This window comes from Tyto alba, unplaced genomic scaffold (assembly GCF_018691265.1).
Source record: "Tyto alba isolate M040663 unplaced genomic scaffold, T.alba_DEE_v4.0 Super-Scaffold_26, whole genome shotgun sequence".
NCBI classification, from domain to species: domain Eukaryota; kingdom Metazoa; phylum Chordata; class Aves; order Strigiformes; family Tytonidae; genus Tyto; species Tyto alba.
This window is the reverse complement of record NW_024881300.1, coordinates 16,304,489-16,328,560: the sequence shown is the minus strand read 5'-3', so window position 1 is coordinate 16,328,560 and position 24,072 is coordinate 16,304,489. Positions and strand designations below refer to the sequence as shown.

At 36.4% G+C, this 24,072-nt stretch overlaps 1 protein-coding gene across 3 annotated transcripts in view; it reads left to right on the top strand.

Moving 5' to 3' along the window:
• ADAMTS18 (ADAM metallopeptidase with thrombospondin type 1 motif 18) overlaps positions 1-24,072 on the top strand; it is a 79,373-nt gene that overhangs the window by 23,680 nt on the left and 31,621 nt on the right. For 2 of the 3 annotated variants that reach the window (XM_032990706.2, XM_032990707.2), the window contains exons 4-12: positions 5,132-5,414; positions 9,112-9,311; positions 10,027-10,110; positions 10,962-11,121; positions 11,751-11,856; positions 15,206-15,343; positions 16,827-16,980; positions 18,019-18,114; positions 19,077-19,225. In XM_032990706.2, the coding sequence (XP_032846597.1) occupies positions 5,132-5,414; positions 9,112-9,311; positions 10,027-10,110; positions 10,962-11,121; positions 11,751-11,856; positions 15,206-15,343; positions 16,827-16,980; positions 18,019-18,114; positions 19,077-19,225 (1,370 nt within the window). Of the gene's footprint in view, positions 1-5,131; positions 5,419-9,111; positions 9,312-10,026; positions 10,111-10,961; positions 11,122-11,750; positions 11,857-15,205; positions 15,344-16,826; positions 16,981-18,018; positions 18,115-19,076; positions 19,226-24,072 lie in introns of those variants that run through there. The other variant, XM_032990708.2, reaches the window with a different exon arrangement.

Below are 24,072 nucleotides of genomic sequence, written 5' to 3'. Positions count from 1 at the left end.
TTTTCACTGCAAAGTGAGTGAGAAAAGACTCCAATATGTTGTGACATGAGATGGTCCCAACAATATTGTGATGTGAATACTAGACATATAGGCATCTTTGACCTCAGATAATTTTAAATAACCAGCAACTGTAGTTCCTAGACCATCTGCTCTTCTTCTTTATATTTCAAGGAAGTTCTTAATTTGCATTTTTATTTAAGTAGAACTAAAAACTGTACTTTATTTCTCTGTATGTGATGTAACTCTTGTTAAGATGAGTTTGAATCAATGATTTATTTTTTTTAGGAGCTGGACTGTTAGGAAATAACAGAAGTTATAGATCAATGTCCACTGAAGTCTGTGGAAAGCTTTATGCTGATTTCAACTGGCTTTTTGTCAAGTCTTTCAAAACTTTGCATGAATATTTGGAACTATTTTAATGGGTGTGAAATGACATTTAACTCTTCCTTTTGAGAGATTTTTCACTTTGAGTACATGCACACCCATTTAATGGTATAGGCTTCCTTGATTTCTTCGGCCATTGTTTTAGCTGCTTTCCGTTAAGACACAGTGTTTTTTTAACACCTAATGTTATGCACATGCTCATAACACTGAATGTAGCATTCCTTAGACAACACATGCAAACTTTTTAGCACTTTATTTGGTTGAGATATTCTTGTCTTCATACAAACTCTAATTTAACTTTGCGTCAGTATTAAGTAGTTATGTTTAGCAGAGACATTGCAGTTCATTTATTCATATATTTTAATGCTCAGTTTCATTATGGTTCTTACCTCATTATTTGCATCTGGTTTATGAAAATCCTCTAACTTTAATATGCATGTGGCCAAGCTGCTGCCATTATTTTAATTAGCATGTAATGAAAGTGCCTTATATGCAAATAGAAAACCCACAGTCATGAGGCAAGGGTTTGTCTACTATCTCAGAACTTAGCTTTGTTAACTTATAGGCAAGCTATAAGTTCTGAAAATCCTTCACTCACTGTCACTGCTGTGTTTTTTATGGAGGGTCTGTTTTTTAGAGATGCTGAAACCTCAAAATGAATTAGGTTTACAGACTAATAAACTGTCAAAGGCTTCACTTAGAGTCAAAGAACACAGGGGAGTCAAATGGGAGCAACCTTTCTGCTGTTCCAGTAAGAGGTCAGTGAGACCTGTTAGAAAGAGATATGTTAGCATGTGACTCTCCAAAATAGTCTGTGTGGGTCTAAAGTCAGTGGAAGATCTACCTGATTTTGTACAGCTAAGATGATGTTTCAGTGGCTTAAAAAAATTCATATTTTTCAGTTTATAATCTAACTTCAATTAAGAAAAATGCAAAACAGATATTTTATTATAATTTCCCTTGTCCAAATTTCATTTTGAGATGTTTCCTCCTTTTGAAACACACCAAGAAAACAGAACAAGTGCCTTACCTTGGTGATAACATCCTGATACTGAGGAATTCCACAAAGATATATTGGATCTGAAAATTCCTTTAGCCCAGAGCTAAGCAAATATTTCGTAACAAATAACGAGTGGGAGGAATGTTGCCTTCTCATCTTTTCTCAACTTTTCTGCAAAGAAACTGCAAGTTCCTCTAATTTATTGATTCAGAATTATTTGCTAACCACACAGATCAACGTGTGTCTTTCCGTTTACTTTCCAATGGCATGGAATATCCCTTACAGAAGGATAGCAAATATGCGTTGTGAGGGAAGAACAAGAGAACAGTGAATTCCAACTGAGCAATCTCTTGGGTTTTCCTTCCCACCATGTTCTCACAATTACTGCTATTATTAGTGATAGTCACAGTGGGAGAGGGAGGGAATAGACAGGAGTCCCTGGTCTTTTTCATGCTGGGTTGTCTAGACTTCGTAAGAATGTTAGATTTTGTCATCCTGCTTCTTCTCATGGTGTTATAATTGAAGAGAATCTGAAACAAAAAACGGAGTTTTGACCTATCTGACCTTTTCCTTGTTAGGTCCCGAACCCATCAGTTAATAGAAAGGTATCTTTGAGTTCTGATTCAAGGAAAGTCACATGTATACTTAAAGCTATGCTGACAGTATTTGTTCATCTTCTGAAGTATTTGAGCTGGATAAACATATTGCATCTAACTCAAATTAGAGAGATGTTTCGTATATTTGTCGAAAAAATTCCCAGAAACACTTTTTTTCTTTCAACACTTGCACTGCACAGGAGTACAGACTAACCAAAATCTGGCTTTCAAGACACTGGAATTCCTTGGCAGTGTAGAGTTAGAAAAGATGATTCTGTGCTGGTATCCTGACTCTGTGCTCTGGCATTTCTCAGCTGGCATATTTTCCAGCCAATATGACCATAGCTATAGGCTACTTTGCTCTACCTAAGGCTAACATTCAAGAACATACAAAAAAAGTATCTGGCAGATACTGCCCAGTTTCCCCCTTTGCAGTGATCTAGAAGACTGCATCTCTGTCAGAAGCCCGGTCAGCATTCTCAGCATTACTTTGGAATTACCAAAGAGATTATTTTAATATGAATCCTTGAAACCATCCCATACCTGGAAGAAATGGAAAATGGTCTGTGACTGAATGAGTGTCCAGACCTCTCTGTGGCACTTCCCTTTTCTTCTTGACTTCATAAAACTAGATGTTATCAAAAAGAAGGTATCTTTCACTCACACGACATTTTTTAATCTGGAGGATGTGTCTGCTGTAAAACCCAAAGAAAAGTAGTGTTCCTGGAGATTTAGGATCATTTCTGGTGGGGAAAAAAAAAAAAAAGTGAATACATTTGTAAGGCACTCAGTCAGCTACAGGCTATGTAAAGGCACAGCAATATACATGCAGTGCAGGGCCCAGAATTGAGTTCGCTTTCCCCCCATCCCCGCCCCCAGAATTCTCAATCCACCCTTATAATGTTAAATATAGAAATTACATTTGGGGCTGAAACTTGGTGTACATCAGGGACAGTTTCTTACAGGAAAATGTAGAAAACCCTTTGTTCCATATGGTTTGAATCACTTACAAAATGAATCCTACAGGAATAATTTCAGATGTGGAAACCTTTAAAATGGGGAAATAAAAACCAGATTCACTACATTTCTGTTTTCCAGCTAAAAAAAGAGAATCATTTAGCAGTGCCCAATGATCAGTGCGCTCTAGAAGATAAAGATTGCTTCTCAGAACCACTTCTAAATTGTGTGATGACACACATCATAAGGATTAAAATATTAGTCTTCTTCCCTACAGGAAAGTACTTTGTCATGACCAAATGTGATCTGACATTTGAAATATGCCAACTTATTGCAGTCAGCATGCAAGTTAAATTCTTGTCAATTATTTAAAGCCTGTCTCTTATTGACAGAGACAATTTTAACCTTCATTTAGAATGTTAAGTAGATATAGGCTGAGATACATAATTATGAATTCATGTTGAAGAAAGGAATGGGGGCAAATAGTTAATCAGAATATTGTCTATGTTTTTGTATTATTTTTCAGGAGGCAATTAGATCCTTCCAGTTCATAATATGGCATCTCTTCCATTGTCACAATTAAGATCACAGTATAATTTTACAAGCTATTAGTGAGCCCTCATCAAAAATGCTTATACTGGGGAGTACTGTGAAGCTACCTTTGATTTGGAATGACAGAAGTGAATTTCCTTGAAAAGGGCATAGCGTATGACTGTTGAGGACCTGTGTATCTCTGATAAATCTTTTTAGCTGGAATAGACTTAGAGTCAGTTTTAGCATTAGCTTAGTAAACAATTAGAGCTGTGAAGATTTCATATGAAACTTTCTATTTTCAGTTGCTTTTCATTTTCTGTTGAGTTTTCCTCATGGGAAACAGTTCTGAAAGTGCAGAAAATTCCACAAAATCCTTAATACATACAATGCTTACATTATGCATTCAAGCTATTCTCCTTCTGATACCCTTGGAATTCTGGTCCTAAGAGATTAGGCTAAATAAAAGCATCCTTTTCAGAAGGGAATAGGTGATACATGTCTAATATGTGCATTTTCAAAGAATACTTTCTGAGGAAGGAGATGGAATCACAATCTGGGAGGACTTAAGATGTCGGTCAAGATGGTTTGCAATTGACATTTGTTTGTCTGCACATATTTTTCTGAAGCATAAGAGATATGTAGTTCTCGTGGGATGTCAATTTTGGCAGGAGGGTGTTGGAACATGATAGAACCTCCCTGATCCAAGACAAAAATCTGTATCTAGTATTACGTATATAATGTAGTAGAATTACCTGATGAAACAACTTCTTGGTTTTTGACTGGGTAAAAAGGAGTGTTTATTACAACATGTTTTACAAAACCAAGAAATGAAATAAAATCATAACTGATTAATGAGCTGCATGGAAATACTTCCTCAGTGCCACCCACATTTCCCTGGCCCTGATCCTGGAAACACTTCATCACATGTGCAGTTTTATGCACAGATACTATGTGAAAACTACAGCGTAGTTTTCCCATACTTAATTCTGTCTTTCAGGGAGGAAAACAATCAGATACTTGCTTTCACTGATCAGTTTTGTCTTGTAGGAGGGCATAAATTTTAAATTGCTTTTATGATGATTAAATTGCAGGGAGTTGATTACTGAGTGGTAGTACTAAAATGTTCAGATGCTTCCACTTTGTGCTGCTGCACTCTAACGTGCTTACGTTTCTACTCAGAGTAACCTTAACTCTGGGATTCCCATCTGGTAGTACCTTGTTCTGGAGAAAACCTGAATCTTAATTCAAATATTTTGTTTTACTAATGTATGTGTTTACTAGAAGTTGCATTTTCCAAAAGCATTTTCTTTTATGCAAGACTATATATCCTGTACACAAACATGCATACAAGCAAATCTGTATTGTGAAGAATGTATTAATATTGCATGTGAAATTATCCATGGTACTGTGTGAAGGTGATATGCTGCCAGTCCCACAACATTCTTGTTTTGTGTGTTACCAAATGTGAAACCTCCAAAGTGAAACAAGGCATAGTTTAATTGGGAAGACTATCTAGATTATATTTTGAGTAAATCTAATTTAGAGGAGCACATTTCAATCTGTCTAGGCCTTGAAGGGAGATCACTTTGAGAGCTAGCATGTTCCAGCTGTAAACCTTGACAGTCTTTTCTCTGATTTGTGGTGCTGTTTCTTTTTTTAGTCAGGTTTGATAAGGACACGGAAGATCGAGTTCCTTATATCTCCATTACCTCAGCAGCTAGCACAAGAGCACAACTACACATCACCTGCTGGACACCATCCTCATGTATTATATAAACGAACTGCAGAAGAGAAGGTGCACCGGTACACAGTAGAGTCCAATCCCAAATACTTTTCTTTTGGTCATCACAGAATTCACACTTCCCACAAGTATCATGCTCAAGCGAATGGTTACCACCATGGAAGGTTTCAAAAGCAACATTTTTGTGGACGTCGCAAGAAATGTATGTAAGGAAACTTTCTCTCCTTGCTTGAGGTAGTGGCTCTTAGAGACAGTATGGTGATCCTGAGGTGTGGTTCAGTTACCTTGTTGATGGAAACATAGTAATTTTAAAGTATACATTACTAATTGAAATAGATATGAGAAACTTGGTTGTTTATTTAAATTGATGTCATAATCCATTTTATTAAGCCATCAGAGTCACTGTTTAGTTGTCTCATTCTCTACCTAAGATCCCGTGCCTAATTTTTTGACATTGACATAGTTTTCAGCAAGCAATTCTGCACGTTGATGGATGCCAAGTCCCTGAACTGCTCTCTGTTAGTTTGGGGATATATAACTAATCAGGCTTGAAGATGGAGAAAAATTCTTCCAAATCATTAATTTCTGAGAGGATAGAGAATGTATCTTTCAGAACTCACCATTATATAATAATGAAATTTTCAGCAACTGAGATCTGCAAGAAGAACCTCCCATGTAAATTGTTTAAGTAAGATTTTGGAGCCACCTCTTAAAAACATATTGGAATATATTATCCTGCCAAGGTCTATTCTGAGTCCTTCATTAGGCCCTCAAATTGCAGAACATTTTAGAGCCCCCTTGGACCCTATATCTGTATTTACAGCATTCAGTTGATTCTTTTTGAAAGCTGATCTGCTTCTGAGTTGAGATTCTTAATGAGGGTCTCCAGGACTGCACACAATATTGAAAACATTGTCTCAGTCCAGTTATATTCTTCCAACTTCCTATTTGAGTTCTGAGAAAATGATAAGTTCCTTTTCCAAAAGGCATCTATGGAGGAAACAGAAAACAAATAGAAGGGAAGGAATGAGAAAGGAGGTAGTGGAAAAGGTGGATGTGTGATATAGAAGTCTGTCTGAGTCCTGAAAACTGCTTATTAAAAATTGACTGCTTCTTCAAAAGTCCTTCTCCCTAGATTTGAAAGCTAGACCTCAAATGCCAAATGCATAAGCCTATGATTCAACCTGTAAACATTTGCAATCTGATGCAGTTCAAAACTACCTAATTACATGCTCCCTTTCCCTCCTGTCTGGTTTTCATGCTGCCTGCTTCAGAGCAGAGGGTAATGGTGCTGTTAGCTCATCTGCTCTAGAGTCATTTATTTTATTTACGTTGTCCACTGTGGTCTTGCGCCTTATTTTCTGTACCCCCTGTGACTGCTTATCCAAATTCAGAATTACTCGTGTCCTCTTGAGCTTTTGCACAGTGCTTACTCTATAATAAATGAGTGCATTTTGAACACTGTATTTTCATAGCCTCCTGGGATGTGAGAAGGTATTATCATTGTTCCTGCCTTATACATGGGACTCACAGACACAGGAGAGGTCAAAAATATCCATTGCTTCTGGGTACCAAATTGATAAACTGAGTTTTTCTTTAAAATACTTATCAGAATATATGCTCCTGTAATTATATATGTGTAGCTATATATTCAATAACTTCAGTTACAGCTATGAGTTCTTAGTTGCATATTCAAGCTGGGTTTATATTAAATTAAGAACTTGCAATTAGCATCCAACTGTGATGAGTTTAGTATAAGTGATTTACCCGTTATTGCTTAGGAACTTGGTGTTGGATGAACTGTTAGGATCCGATTAGGCAAGATTGCATTTAATTACCTTAACAAGGAAACTCTTTCTTTTCACATCCTGCAGTCTTTAACTTCATGCAGTACATATATGTAACCTTCTGAGATAAAAGAGGAATTCTAAAAAATAACAACCTATTTCCATACTCAGCCTTGATTATTCTACAGAACAAGTCAATCTCATGTTCACTGAATGAATGCAGTCCTACAAATAAAATCACATGTTATTGTTTAATTGAGTAGAGGCAAATATAGGATGTAGAAGAAAACATCAACCCAGTAAGGGCAACACCCCTTCTATGAGTATTTGGGACGTTTTTTAAATTTTTCCTTTTTTTTTTTTTTTTTTTTTTTTTTTTTCTTACGTTACTTTCTTGGTCTTGTTCTGAGATCTGGAGTCATATCCATTTGAAATTTTCAGCAAAATCCAGTCTGATCACCTAGAATAGAAAATTTCAGCTTGAATGAACAAAGGCATTGAGAATTACGTCTTACGGAAGGCAGTCCTCTGCTATTAACATTGCTTAGTTAAGGTTAATTTATCCTAACCTAAGAATGAATCCAAACTTGCTGAACAGTAAGAGGGAAGAGCACACTGCTGCTGTTAGTCATAGAAGTAGCTTGTCCCACTCACCATCTTTTAAAATTTCATATGGTAGCAATCTGTAAGCACTAGAGAAGCCATCTAATCATCTTTCAAACTCTTCTTCACAATCTAAATGTTTTTAGATCGTGAGATTTAACTGGGCTGGAGTTAGTAAATCATGCTTGAAACATTGCTGCTGCGTAGGTTTTATTAGTAGCAGTGAAGTTAATTCAAGAGCAAAACTCCACTGCATATGGATTTATGAGTCAAATGCCTTGAAGTTGTATTGCCTTCAAAATAGTACATGGAAACTGATGTTCCTTGAACTGAACACTTCACTCTTGGGTGAGGCATGTCTTCATGTCTTGATGTGCTTCCAGAAGAGAAAGGTTCTTTGAACTTATAAAGGACAATTGTTTATAATGAGTGTTACATTTTTAAATCTTACTAGCACAGCCACTTGCAATGTTAAATACAGTTCAGAGTGGCTTGGTTCTTGAAAGCAGACAACTGTTGTGCTTCCTGTGGTATTCCTGATTTCCCGCTTTGGCATGGAAGGAAGTAGTGTCTGTTTCAGCTCTGTCATTGGAATAACTTTCTGATGAGGCACACGCAAGATTTTTTAATTACCTGAGGCTCCCTCACTTGTTTCATGTTACATCCTGTGTCAAATCCTATGCTTATCCAAATAATATGTTAAAGTGGCCTTTGAGTTAATTCTCTATGCAAAGGCAGTGTAGGTTTTTGCAAAAGAAGCCATGAATAACAGGAGCACTATAGGATGTAGGACATAGATTTATTTTCCTGTTTTCTGGATCTCTGAAGAAATGGAGCAGACACCATTCTCTAACTGCCATTGACCATGCTACTACACAAGCACAGAGGGAAAAAGTGCACCTGGCATTGGGCTGTGCGGGCTGGATGTGCATATCCTGTTGTCAGGCCCTCCTTGCTGTTGCCTGACATTTCCCTATACTAAATAAATATGTTCCCAGCAGGAATAATCTCAGTGGCAAATTTGCATAGAAGGCTAATGTCAATCACAATAGCAGGCTGGCAGGAATTTTACTTGTGGTGTGTTTGCTTTCTGTACTGACAGTGGACATCTGTTGTGGAAAGGACTTTTTTACCAACTGCTATGTAAGTAGCACATGCCAAACACCTCAGAAAGTTATCAAAAGGACAGGAAAAATGTAGATATTCTGTTGAAAATGCTGTGTGTATTTTTTGCCGCAGATGCTACCATTTTATTAGATTAATTCCTTATTTTAAACTGCTTATTGCATATGAATGTGGTTCTCCCATTTTCTTCTCTCTCTGTAGCCATCCTTCCCTCAGGAATGAATCAGGTCTTTTTTGATAAATATACAAGGACTTATCCATAAGTATTAAATCACATGCTGTAAAAATAATCTAAGGCTCTAAACCTGTGATACTTCATTTTCTGATGAAACTGTACATGGGTGATCTGAACCCTTGCCAAAACTGAGTTTTATTTCCTTTTAGATGCACCTAAGCCACCCACAGAAGAGATATACATTCGTTCAGATGAATATGGGACTTCTGCAAGGTTCAAAAGGTCATCTGCTAAAATTCAGAAAAATGGAAGTCTAAATGTTGAAACCCTTGTTGTGGCAGATAAAAAAATGTTGGAGAAACATGGCAAGGAAAACGTAACAACGTACATCTTAACAGTTATGAATATGGTAAGGTGTAGTGTAACTGAAGTATGTTTTCCCTGTGGAATATTGTTCGTCAGAATAGGATCTTTCAATAGACAAATAGTGATACTAAAAATATCAGGAGCACCTTACACAAGCCTTTCTTCAAGACTCATCTATTATATTACTTATGTCAAAAAGGCCTTTAAAAATGCATCCCTGGATTATCAAAACTCTGGAAAGAGTACTGTAGGGTAAAAAGAAAAAAAAAAAAAAGGGAAATATTTAAAAAGTTACATTTTAAAATACTTCTTGTGTAGTACAAAAAAGGCAGATACTCTGAAATGGAAACTTTAATTTAATTTTGCATCATGAAGCTTTGATATTTCTCCTTGAAGCAAAAATTTGAGAAAACAAAAATTTATTTTGGGAAAAATAATATAATTTAACTAGAAATATGTTTTCCTTTGTGGCTTTGCTCTTTAGTTTTGTACTACAAAACTTGGACTTGAACTTTGGACTTGATTACACTTGATCCAGAAGGCCAAGGGCAGAACAAAGCCCATTGAAATCAATAGAAAGTTTTCAAGTTTTTTGAATAAGTGTAATGGTTTGGGGCATAATTATTCTGGGTTAAGATCTTTTGAATTAATCCTACAAGATATACAAGCCCAATGCAATAACTCAATACAGATGTTTAGTCTATTAAAAAAAAGTATTATACATGTCGATGATATTTCCTCTTCAATCATTGTTACAGGTCTCTAGTCTGTTTAAAGATGGAACAATTGGAAGTGATATAAACATTATTGTTGTGAGCCTTCTTCTTTTGGAACAAGAGCCTGTAAGTTGTGTCAGAATTTTTGTGTGGTATAATTCATTTGCTACTGTTCACAGGGGACAGTGGGTGTTCCCATGTTATGTACATGAACTTTCAGTAGAGGTTTCTTAAGACATAAAGCATGAGAATAAGATTAAAATCACAAAAACCTCCAAAATCACTTTCTGCATTTCACTGCTTCTTGGTTTTTGATACTAAAATCTTAATTTCATATAAAGCTTCATTAGAAACACTGAAAAAATAAAACTTAACCATTTCCAGCATTTTCTTTAAGAGAAATGGCTGGAATGAGAAATCTACTTAAGAAGTATTTAAACTAGTAAATAAATAGATTTTGAACTGGGCTTTCCGGGATGTGGTGATCAGAAGGGGGGAAGGAGTCAGAAGTCCTTGACAGAAGATAGCGTATAACAAAAGATGAGAGTGAAGCCAATTCTCCTGGCAAGGGTGCTGAGACAAAACAAAATCTCTTTTGATGAAAAGAAATTTGAGATGGGTTGATCTACTTGAATAATACTTTTCCTCCACAGAAATCTCTAAACATTTTAATCACAAGACTAAAAATGGTTTAGTGTTCAGCTCGATCAGGAATCAAGTATATTTGTACACTGCAATTCCAACAATTTGACAATATCCGTGCATCTGGGTGGAGGTGCAGTTTTATTTTACAATTGTAGTAGGTTAACTCATTAACTGAATAGGTCATCACAGGTGGTTAACATGGGAATATATAAATCTATGTAGAACAGATATGAAAAAGTAATTCCCCTTTCCCTAACCAACTCCTGTTCTTTCAATCATCTTTCTCAAGTACCGATGGAAGCACCTTATTTCTGTCTGTGAAATATCCACAGGGTGGATTGCTGATTAACCACCATGCGGACCAGTCACTGAACAGCTTTTGTCAATGGCAGTCTGCTCTGGTTGGGAAGAATGGAAAGCGCCATGACCATGCCATCTTGCTTACGGGTTTTGATATCTGCTCTTGGAAAAATGAGCCCTGTGATACTTTAGGTATGAAATGAAAACACATTCTGATAAACTCGTGGGTGTCAACAGCAGCATCTTCATTCATAGTGACTGAAATACTTTAAAATAAAAGAATTCCATTTTTTCACATAAGGTTATCCTTCTTGAGGAGGAAAGAACAGTGTTATTTTTACATATTTGACTTTGAGGTACCTAGAAGAAAAAAGACTATTACTGGTATCATTGCCTCAGAAAAAAAGGCAAAATAATCCATCTGAAGACATCCTTTTGGATTGTCATCTCTTCAAGGAATATTTTTGATTTTGAGAATATTTCTGAGCCATTCTGATGTATTTTTTTTTCTTTTTGTGACTACTTCCCTTTTTGAATGGGATTCCTCCCTAATTTGGGAGCAGTAAAGATGTGAGTTGGGGAAAGAGTAATCTTTAAAAGTAAAGTATATTTTGGGAGGTTAGGTTTGATTTATACTTCTTATACAGGAATCTCCTTATTGTCAAATAAAAGTCTGCTGTAATTCCTCCATGATACACCTAATGAAGCAGACAACCATCTTCGTGCACCACATTAGACTGACTTATTAGGACCAATGCAGATGATATATGTATTTGGAATTCTGTAGAGGAACAAGCTATTCTACTGCTTCCTTCCTTCAGGATTTGCACCTATCAGTGGCATGTGCAGCAAATACCGTAGCTGCACCATCAATGAAGATACAGGCCTTGGACTGGCTTTTACAATTGCTCATGAGTCTGGACACAAGTAAGTTTGTGAGTCTTACATGCACCTTCTATAAAAAAACATGCAAGTGAATGGAAACATAGCACCAGTCAATATAAATCAGTTAAATATGGATCAATTATAGAGAGCTATGTAATGATTAGAATATATAGAGCATCCAGCTAATGCATTGGCCTTATTAAATATCATCTCTTCAACAGTCATAAAAATAATGACTGTGGGATTTTGATTGATTTTGCTGCCATAGGTGTAGGGACCTTATTCTGATACAGGTACCTCACAATTATTTCTAATTTGACAGGAAGCTATAGGCAGTTTTAGGACAGAGTCAAGACTCCTCACTCTGAGATGTATCCTAGAAATGGTGAATCAGATGCCTAGGGTGCTTTCCTTCTATTTTTATTTTTTGACATTTTAGATATTCCAGGTGATAACCAGAACAAAAATTAAAAGTTGACAGCAATAATGTACAAGCTTCCCACACTGCTACCATGTTCTGGTAGACAAACTGCTTCTAGTATCACTATGGTTGATCCAAAAAGAGAAAGGACACTGCAGCTTACTGGATGGACAAGTGATCTCAGAGTCTCTTAGAGGTCCCTTTCCAAGAAGACCTGGTGTTTCATAGGATCTGGGAGCCATTCAATCCATTCAACTTGCCTGTCTTTGTTCTCTCTACCTATTTAATGTGTGGCTAAAACCAACCTTTGTGGTGGTTTCTGCCTTTCTGTATCTATATCCATTGGATTTTCTTTTAATTTCTATGGTAATAAGACAGTAAATTTCCAAAGAACCTGCTGTCTCTCAAACAAAATCAGTAATAATCTTCCATGGAGCTTCAGCTATTCTCTGTATTGTTGAATTAAATCTAAAGAAGATGATTAGGCTTTGCTCTCCTGTGTTCTTCCCAAATAATTTTGAATTACTTTTTTCACAACTTTTTGCATGGTTTTGATTTTCAGTTTTAACATAGCTTAGGCCTGGCTAACCACTGGCAGTACAGAAGAGTAGTTTCTTTATGTTCTACAGACCTGAAATCAGGGCTCAGATAAAACACGAGCACAGCGTCTTTATTTTGTGCAGCAACGTTACTGCACAGAGTATCTTTGAAAAGCAGTGGTACTGTATTCTGCTGTTTCGTCAAGGCATGAATCCTTCTGATTCTGCATGACTGAATCAGGGCTATTTAGTTTTCATTGTACAAATATGCTCTACAGTATATACTATGACCTAATGTCTAGATGAGTGACCCTTTCACAGGTTTCTGTACATCTGAAGGGAAACAAGGAATTAAAGAATAATCCAGCTACCAGTGAAGCCTGTGGGAATTGTGCCAACGCTTTCAATGGGACCAAATATGTAAAATATATATTGTTTGATCCTCCGTCACACTAATGCAATTTCACTGACCTCAGTACATTTTTAATGCCCTTCGATCAGGATTTGGAGAGAATCAGGCCCATATCTTATTTTTCAAGATTTATCCCCTTTAGTCTCTTCATTCCCTTCCTTCCAGTTTATTTGATTATTTGCTTTGAGAGATTATGCTTGGAAAATTTTTAATGTTTGTGTTTTGTTTTTTTTTTTTCACCACTGCCTTTGATTCTCATATTATTCAGTCTTTCTTTGGTATACTTTCCTACTCCTGTCTTATAAAATGCATTTTATCTCCCGGAAAAATTCTGCGCCAGATACAAAATGTCTTTGTTATCATTTGTTCGTATTTGTGTTCCTGAGACTACCTAGTATATAAGACAACAGAATTTGGTCTCTGATACAGAGATTCCTGGAAGAAGAAAGAACCGTGACAGCCTTGGAGGTGCTGAGGTCCACTGTGAATATATTAACCTAAGGATTTCATAGTAGGAGAATATTGTATACTGTAGAGATCACACTCTGTGATCCACTGAGTACCTTCAATTGTTAGACATTTTTATGGATTTAAGTAGTTTGTGTTTTTACCTGAACGTTTAATATTTCCTTCGAGAATTCAGAACCCATTGTGTCAGTGGGTATATAAACTGTGGATTCTTTGGCCGCAATGCATGTGAACAAAGTTAGTATTTTATAAAGGATTCTAAAATACTAGCTCAGTTGGGACTTTTTTGTTCATTTATAGAAAGAGCCATATATTTTAGCAAGTTTGGAGCCTCAGCTGGTGGCAACATATGCAGTAACTCTGATGAGCCTGCAATGATTTATAACAGTAGAGGATCGAGTCCAGTAAATTAGATATTCCCTGCATGTGCACAGATTACATTCATAAAGTCACCAAAGTACTACAACGCTGAAGTAACAGATTATGAAATTTCTATTCAAAACACATTGAAATTCACAGATGTCCCATACAGTGAGTAAATATAAAGCAGTGAAAGGAAAAAACCTGAAAATTAGCTTTATAATATCCATAAGCCCCACATAATTTATCATTTTTAATGTAGTTTTTATTACTACTTATTGTTCTTTGTATTATCCTAACACCTCTCCCAGTGAAAGCAGGGCCTCATGATGCTGCAGACTGAGCAAAGCACCCAGTTAGAGGCAGTATTCCCACTGAGGAGGTTACAGTCTAGACAAAGTAAATGACAGTGTATAACAAAGGCAAGGAAAAGAAAGTGATTTTCCTGAGATAATATAGCAAGTTAGTGGCCAAAATTAGAAAAAGAATTGTATTTTTTATATCCATACCTTGTATTCTATTGATTCAGTCCCACTTGTTTTGCCACAGATTGAATGCAGTTATGTGGTTCTTCCCTCCTATCAGAAGGACAGTTATGTTGTATTCTTACAGCTGTATAACAGCTGTAAATATCAGTTTCCCTGGATTCTGATCTCTATGCCATTTATTTTAAGAAGCATTATCACTAGGCAAAGAAAGGCTCAGACTGCATGCACGTTTTAAACTGATAGATTTATAGGCAAGTACGAGTGTGACTCAAAATAAGATCCTCTACTTCCATCCATCTCACCACAAAACATTTCTCCTTCAGAAAAAAGAAATGGTTAAACTGTAAAACTGACAGAGTCTGCAGCTCTGGTACTTATGTGCCAGTGTCTTGTCATGAGCTCACAGTGCAGAGCTCCTGTGCATCTCCATTATGGGTCGTCTTGACACCTGACTATCTTTTCCTCATCAGACAAGTGTATGTTGATAATAAAATTTGAATGCTAGTAATTGGAGCTTGTTTCATACTAATCGTCACTTGTATGGTGCATGTTTTCATCTCTTTGGAATGAAAGGGATGAATTCCATATTCCCTATGGAGGTCAAGCATAGAGCTGTTACCCAGAAGGTGTTTCTTCTGCCCCAGATCTTGTCTTGCTTCTGATTAATCTAGATTTTCACTCTCATGCCTGCTTCTCTTTTCAGCTTTGGTATGATTCATGATGGAGAAGGAAATCCTTGTAGAAAAGCTGAGGGTAATATTATGTCTCCCACACTCACAGGAAACAATGGAGTGTTTTCTTGGTCTGTGTGCAGCAGGCAGTATCTCAACAAATTTCTCAGGTAGGTCAGATGTAAATCTGGGCTGGTGCCAGGGAATGTATCTCTAGTAACTGGGCTTGAATTCTTGAACAGACATAAAAATTACTTAAGTGTGAAATTCACCTCTTCTATAATGTGCTTAAACCAATGTACTGTTTGAGCCCACACACTTGGACTTATGAAGCATATAGGTGGTATAGCATATAAGTGGTTTTGTCCTACCTCGTTTCAAAAGAATTAATTTCACCCTCCATGAATATCCTGCAGTAATGACTGGCATATCATTCTTTCCCAGGAATTCCTGTCAGCAGCTAGGTTTATTAGAGAATTAGTAGGCAGTGAACACAAAAGAGGGCAGACACAGTGGTACCAAAGTCATTACAAAATGTAAATTAACGTTAGTGGCCTTTCTCACTGGAGTTTCTCTCTTGATCTAGCTCATGTCATGAGTAAGGACATTTTACATTTTTCATATACTGTTTCTGGGAGAAAAAGAAGGAAAAAGAGAAAGATGCCAATTATTTCTCCAGCATGTTGGCATTACTCAGTGGTAGTTTTAAAGGAACTGTTTTTCGGTCTGTGCTTAATGTCATCAGAATTGCAGTCCCTTCCTGTACAACTTTCCTTTTATTTTGTTTGTTGTACATGGGTAGACTATACATGATTACTAAAAATTGTGTAGGCAATACTAAGACCCAGATCCAATACAGGCATTTTAATTGTTAATTACTTAGAGTGAGAATCAAACACCTAGATAGTTCTGTGGATCTGATCCTTGAATTCCAAGTTAGAGTAGCAGCCAGGAAAGCTGACAGAGTTCTTGTGCCTTTTTTTTTTTTTTTTTTTTTTTTTTATTGCTGCAATGATGCAACATATGCTGAGTATACAAGCAAATTGCAAACTAAAAAGTCACATAAGCCCTCCAACATACAATATGTTCCAAGAGACTTAAACTTAGAAGGTAAATCCAGCATAGAGTGATTTTGAGTATACATGGGTTCTCAAGCATATACAAGGGAAAAAAGTAAACCATAGGGTACCTTTGATCTTAAGTTGGACACAGCCAACCCAAAGTACACAAGATGCAGCAGCCTTCTGTTTGTTAGTCCACACAAAGCAAATGCTGAAATGAGACAGTGTGCCTGTTGGTTCTGTTGGTTCCTGATTTTGAGAATCCATGTATGGAAAATAAGCAGACTAGATCACCTTGCTCTTGGTTACACAGGAATAAAAGGAGGAAGATAATTTCATGGCATTCTTTCTTGTTGTCACAACAGTCCCAAAGCCTCGAAATTCCTGCTTCCTTAGAACTTTGCAGGTCAGGCTACCAACAAGATGTCAAGATCTTTTGGCTCCTGCAAGCAGATATTCTTAGTTCAGTGCATGCCTGTAAAGCTAGTTACAGGTTCTGTATACCATATTACGTGTTTTTGCTGGTCTGTAGCAAATTAAAATATTTTTATATAAAGATCATAGTCATGATTAATATACATTCTCATTATAGTACAGCTCAAGCTGCCTGCCTGATTGATGAACCTAAGCAAACAGGACAGTATAAATACCCTGACAAACTGCCAGGGCAGATCTATGATGCTGATACCCAGTGCAAATGGCAATTTGGAATGAAAGCAAAACTGTGCAACCTCAGCTTTGTAAAGGTATCTATTGATATACTTTTGAAAATCTAAAATTGCATTAGAGAAGTGCAGTACACTAAATAAGTACAAGTAATACAGTGTTCTTCAGAGGCCTGGGCTATTTCACCACCTTATCTTGCTTGGAAATTTGCTTTGAAGGTGCTGGCCTCTTCTGAGAAATATCACAATGCCAGGGGAGTTTCAGAAGGCAATGTGTTTTTCCAGGAGTCATAAGGAGTGCAGTTGAATACATAAGACCCATGAGCCCTTGCCTACTGTGCTAAGGGAAATGAGCAGCCAGTAGAGTTTTGATCAAAACTTGCATGGGGTGTGGATGTGGGGTAACAACAAGTTTCCTGTGTTTTGTTTTACTATTATGCATTGACAGCAAAGTCTGGAAAAGATCTATGGGGTCATTTTAGAACAATAAAAATGTAACTGGTACTCGACTTCATGATGAAGGATTAATTTAGATTAACCCATTATTTTAGTGGCTGCACACTCCTTGCTGATCTCTTCAGAGAAGAATTTTTATTAAATAATCTGGAGTGCTCATTCTGAAAAGAAGTATTGCAATTTCTTTTACTCCTGTTATTATCCTGGAGTATTTAGATTTATTTTATACTAACCACGTGCATCAGGTGATGGCAGCTGTGTTTCTTCTACAACTAATAAAGAAGAGAGAGTAAACAGCACTGTGAAGAGACTATTTCCAGATATCTCCCGTGTTTTAGAAAATCTAGTCTCTTCGGAGTGTTACAGTCCCTGTAGACTGGATGAAATTCTAGCCTTGACCTTTTTAACACTGTTTTTGTTCTATTATAGTCTCGCACTCAAAATAGTTTTGAAAAATATATACTGAAATGGTGCATAAACAAGAAGGCAATATACAGGATATGGCTGTGCTATGAATCTTAAACCCTGGATTTTCTAAATTCAGAAAAGGTTTTATTTATATGGCTTTTAAGGTAGCAAAACCATGTATCATTTGTTACTATTTCTAAACACCAGGGAACAGTGGGAATTATGAATACTATAGTGAGCATTTTTTCTTTTCAGGATATATGCAAATCTCTCTGGTGTCACAAAGTGGGTCATAGGTGTGAGACAAAGTTCATGCCAGCAGCGGAAGGAACAGCTTGTGGTCTAAGTATGGTAAGTTGTTTTATAAATAGGACAGTGTCATTCTAACTTATTTTCAGACTGTATTGGGTCAAATACCAGCTCCTGTCAAAACCAGTTTTACCCAGATCCCTTCAGGTTTGCTATCATGGACTTCACAATTGCTCTGTAAAAGATTGCAATACATAGTCAGGACTGTTCCTCACACTGGCACCTATCTGATGGCAGGGAGTGATGCCTCTCCCTTTGAGATATGGAATAAGATATATCTGCACATCTAAATCAGTAAGAAAATCCATTAATTCGAAGTTACATCAAGGCTTCAACTTCCATTCTCCTCTAAACATTTCTTAAGCCATAATTTTTGCTATACAGACTAATGCCATCATGCGTATTTATCATTAGTGATCAGTACTAAAAGAGACTTGTTACTTATTTTAGTTGAACCTTCTAATTTGCACTTGTCTGTAGTTGCTCAGAATATTTTCTTTTGCTGTAATGTTTCTTCCAGTAGAATATTATTTTGATTTTCAAGTTACTGACAAATGTTCTATTTTGCACTTTTTCTTTGTGCATTTTCACGATTGAGTGATAAAAGGGAGAAACTTTAGGAGAATTTTAGCAGACTATTTTTAAATTACGTGGGAAGTTTTGAGGTTCTGGCAGCACAGGACCATTTATTAACACGGATTTCTTGGGGAAGAGTAGGTGAAAAAGAGACTCTCCAAGAGAACAGTTTTGAAAATTTGTACCTCAGAGATCTTTCACTCAGAACTTGGACAAACTTTAGGACAGTATTTATCTATACCGTTGTGTGGATCAATGTCCTACTTTAGAGTCTTTGTCCTGCTGTGAACTATCTCACTGAGTTCAGAGGGTGACCTCGTGTTTATTAGGGTTAAGTACGGGAGCTTTTAAATGTGGATTTTCTTCTTTTATGCATCTACTAGGTACTGCTAACTCTGACAGGATAATTTTTGGCATTCTTTTGGCAGTGGTGTCGAAGAGGACAGTGTGTCAAATATGGTGATCATGGACCCAAGCCTGTAAATGGCCACTGGTCTGCCTGGTCCGAGTGGTCTGAGTGTACTCGCACTTGTGGAGGTGGGGTCACATATCAAGAAAGACACTGCAATAATCCAAAGTAAGACATAGATATGAAAAGGTATTATTTTTATACTAACTATTTATGTTATTAGAACAAAACAATATAGAGAGTCCATTTCTGCAGGGAAATAGTATGTGTGAAAATGTTTCTAAGACCTTTCTCTCATGTCCAATATGACCAGTCAGTAACTGAAAGACAGAAATATGTCCTAATACTAGTAAGTAGTGGCTGTCTGAAGACTGCTAGAGTACTATCTACAGCCCAACTTTCTCCATGTTTCACAAGTCAGAATGAAGTTGCTGAACTCTAGAATTGTATTCTAACTCATTAAATATTTCTAGTGTTTCCTCTAGTGAATGTCTTATCACTGTAAATACTATTATTCCTTACAGTACTATCTCAAAGTAGAGGCTGTTATCTGACCAGCATCCTTCCCGAGTACTCATTTCACTTCAACTTAGGAGAAAAAAAGGATTTCACTGTTTTATTTCATACACAGCTTCAACAGCCATAGACACATGTATTCTTCATTGCACACAATAAAAACAGCATTTAAACTGCAGTAATAAAAAACAGAGAAAATATGACACAGTTTATATGAGGCTGTAAAGAAGCCTCACACCTACTATACAGTGCTGCAGTAATAATATCCACGCTTCATATACTATGTTATAGGAAAATGTGAGTTAGTTAAAATAGTCTCTATTGCCCTCACTCAGTCAAGCCAATTTTTGCAGATCCATAGCAGAGAATTTTCTCAACCTTTTCTGTTGTTTGATAAGTAAAATTACTTGGATAGTTTCCTTCATTAAACTCTTTAGCAAGAGAATGCGGAGTCTCAATTACACGTCATACATATATTTTGGTCTTCCTATTTTGGTCCCTGTTTGCCTTGCTAAACTTGTGTGTATGCACATTGTTCTTTGCATCTATTCATAAACCATCCCTTGCTCTTTCTGCGTGACAGAATAATGTCCAGTAGTTGAAATGTTTCAGTTTGGTCCACAGATATAATTAACTGATAATGATTTCCAATGGTCTTCAAACAGAAACTCTTTAACACGAAGGGTGTCTGTTACTGTAGCATTATTTATTTCAGACTTGCATTCAGAGTCATCCATCTGTTATAATTAAAGTAAGACTTGATGCTAGACTTGATGTAACCAAGTTATACTTGATACCAGAACTGGATCACGTTTATACTACATTAGTGATGATTCAGTTAGAGCAAAGAGAAGATCGTATAAATCTCTCTCAGAGTTAGAGTGATGAAATGACAGGACTATAAATTAGCCACCCACACCACAACAGTGTACAAATATCCAGGTAGCTGTATTTCCCATCACAGCACTTTTGTATAGATGTGGAATCATTAGAAAAATGATACTATCCATTTTTAGTGTTACACCACATGGAACAATTTATAACCTAGTCACTGTTCATTGTTCACCTCTATAACTACACATAAACAAAGAATAACGATTCCTTTCTTTTTGAACTTCTGAAATACATTTCAGATGTTTATACACTTCAGTACATACATGTATATTATTTCATATGTAATATATTTATTTCACTTTTCCTAATTCAGATTCATGTAGGAGCTAATGTTTATTTTGTTCAAAAGCTTGATAGATGGTTTTGGATAGCCAAATTTTGAGAATGACAAAGAATAAAATCTATTTCTGTAAGAGATTAGGATGGGGGATGTGGATCTCTCAAAAACTGACTGGACTCTAAAATGAGGTTTCTAAATAAGCAGTCCATTTTTCAAAGTAACTGACTTCTTTGTGAACATTGAGGGAGATTATAGGTTTCCAGTGATTTTAAGGGTGACATATTTTATTAGAGGCTTAAAGACAGGTGAAGAACACAAATTCAGGCTGTTGCTTATAAAATTCTTGTTACCTGTGCTTGTATGTGAAATTCCCCTCTTGCAGTATCCAACCAATTCAATTCCGTTTGTCTTGGCAATTTTAAGACAGACCTTGTGACCACACCCAAACAGCTCTGGGTATGGCTTCTGAATTACCACTGGAGTTATGTACGGGTTCATACTAACACACACCTGTGGAGGTCATCTGTAGAACACAGAACTATGCAGATTTGCTAAAATCATTATGTTTCTGTAAATTGTCACTGTGCAATTTCATGGATCTGGTTTTCATACATCACAACATTTTACAATTGAGGTACTTTTCCAAGATAGAAACAGATTACAGGGAAAGAACCTGAAGAGTGCCCAAGAGATTTAAATTAATACCTAAATCATATCTGTAACTGCATCCTACCCACTTCACAATAGTGTATTGCTCAGTAAGAGTAGAATGGGGTTTCAGACAAGTATGCAATCAAAAGACTAAATCAGAATTGCTTGAATGTGTCTTTTTAATATTTTGTGTACAGTATCTGTAACAGTGATTACAGACAATGCAGATGTAAACTGATGCAAAGTAATGATGCCATTTAAAATTCTAATTAAAAATGAAAATTATGAAAGACCTTGTAGACCTTTCAAATTCATGCAGACTAAAATAATCTAGCTTTGTGATGCTATCGTAATATGGTCATAATATGAGGCAAAATGTTCTCATTTGAATTTAAATGATTACAAAACATGAAAAAATAGGAGTCCAGAATTTCAGAGGCTAATTCCCTTTGTAATGCATGAATTACTTTCCTTGATCAGATTAATGCCAGGATTTCTCACTGTCTGTGATGCCCTGCAGTGAATATCCATTTTACTTCTGTTGTTCATAAAGTCTGTTCTTAAAAAGGTACTGCAGAATTAATTTAATCTACTTGTGTAGAATTTTAATATCTGAGTCTTGTATGGAGTATTTACATCTTTGCACTTATACTCCTTTTACAGATCATTCTTTGGAGACTGTTGTTTTGTGGGCCTTTCTCACAAAATTTCTCTTTTCCAATTATCCTCAGCAAGGCCTCAGCTCTAACAGCGTTATTTATGCAGGTATCTTTACTGATGCATGCCAACGCTGGGGAGTACACAGATGGATGAAAAGTTTAGACTATATCTTTATTAGGAGCACTGTACCAGTGTAGAAATGTTGGAATACCCTCTGTGCAAGGCATTCCGCTGTTAGCGCAGTTATACTACCAGAGCTTCTGTAAGCAGTCAACCCAAAATCTACTGGTGGCATGAGCGTCACCAATAATAGCATGATTTTGTCAATGTAGATAATAATCTTTTCCCCAAAAGTTGATTTTGTAGATCTACATCTAGTTTACTGTGAATTACTTAATTCTTACTGACATCTTGTTGGTAAAAAATTAAGGTGGGGAAGTTTCCATAATTCTCTGGCCAACAGTTTCTGTAATGGGAGTGTACCGTAATATTAAAATGCTGTAACAGAGCTGGGAAACAGAATGCCTCTTTCAGTGTTCCCTTACTTTGGTGGAATTTTATACCATCCTCAAATGCAGGACTGTGGCTAGAACTCACGATCTAGCCATAAATAATTCTATTATATTGCTTGTTTGGTGGCATTTACTTGGAAGGAGGTTGCTTCTTTTCCTTACACTAAAGCAGTTTTGTTCTCTGGGGCTGAAGGAGGTCAAAAATCATACATGTGCTGAAGCTGTAAAGAAAGTCAGTAGAGAATTGAGTAATGACCCAACAGTTTGGCTGCCTTAACTCAAAGCTCTCACCAGTTGCACAAAGTCAACATAAATACTGCCTGACTTCACTGATGTTGAATATCCTCCCTGCCCTTCACAGACTGAATTTGCCACCAACTAGGACAGAAAATTTGACTTTGTTTTAAGACCTTTGCTGTTATACCCAGTGTCAGTGCTGCTAGTAGGTGACCTCTAGAAAAGACACTGAAAGTTGTGGGTTTTTTCCACAACACATTTTGCTGGTGCTTTAACCCAGTCTTAAATAGAGTAGCAGGTGGGTTTCCATCTCTTCAGTTAAAAGACTGTTTTGTAGCCCAGAACTCTGGAAAAGGCAGGTATTGTATACATTCAAAGCTGATTCAGAACATAAAAACCAAGCCCCAGCTTGGATAGAGGGTTAGACGTATGAGGGTTAAAATTTATAATCAAACAGAAAAAGCACCTGGATTTTCTCCTCTATGTTGCACCAAGTTGTCTCCACATTACTCCAGTGAGATGCATGTCAAGAGAAGTTGCAACTACATCTTTTATACTATTATTATTAATTATGAATTACGTTAGTTGATATATTATTAACCAGTATCTTCTGTATTATTCTACTTTTTTCCTTAATATGTGTGTAGCATGGACAAGCTCTCCACTGAAAGATCATAGCTTGTCTTCCAAGTATGTATGTTCCCTAATTTTAAAAAATCATTATATAAATGTGTGCAAGTGCAGCATTGGTGCTGCATTTCTTTTCACTTGATGCAAGAAATTGTACAGTATGACAAACAGTTCTTAGAAATTATGTTTTGAAGATTTGGCTCAGTACTTGCAGATGTATATCTGATCATTGTGAAACTGCAGAAATAACATCAGTGAACTCCTGTGTAGACCCATAAGGAATACTAAAGTGAGTGAACACATTTCTCAGCAGCTTGTGAGACCTCTCAGTCACTTTAAAAAGAGCAAGTCTTACATTTTACAGTATTCTACAGTCATGTAAACAGACCAAACAGTTAAAAAAGTTATAGTTAAAAACAGTTATAGAATATGCTCTTTTCATTCTGGCCAAAATTTAAGGGAAATGCCCAGGTAAGGTTTGCTGAAGTGGATGTGACATGTATAAAGTTATCCATGAATTCCAACATTTTCCTAAAGCAGGACAACCACGGACTGTCCTTGTTTTCTTTGACTATTTAAAAGCACATTTTTTCAAAATGATTTACAAAACAAATGAACAACCAAATGCAATTATT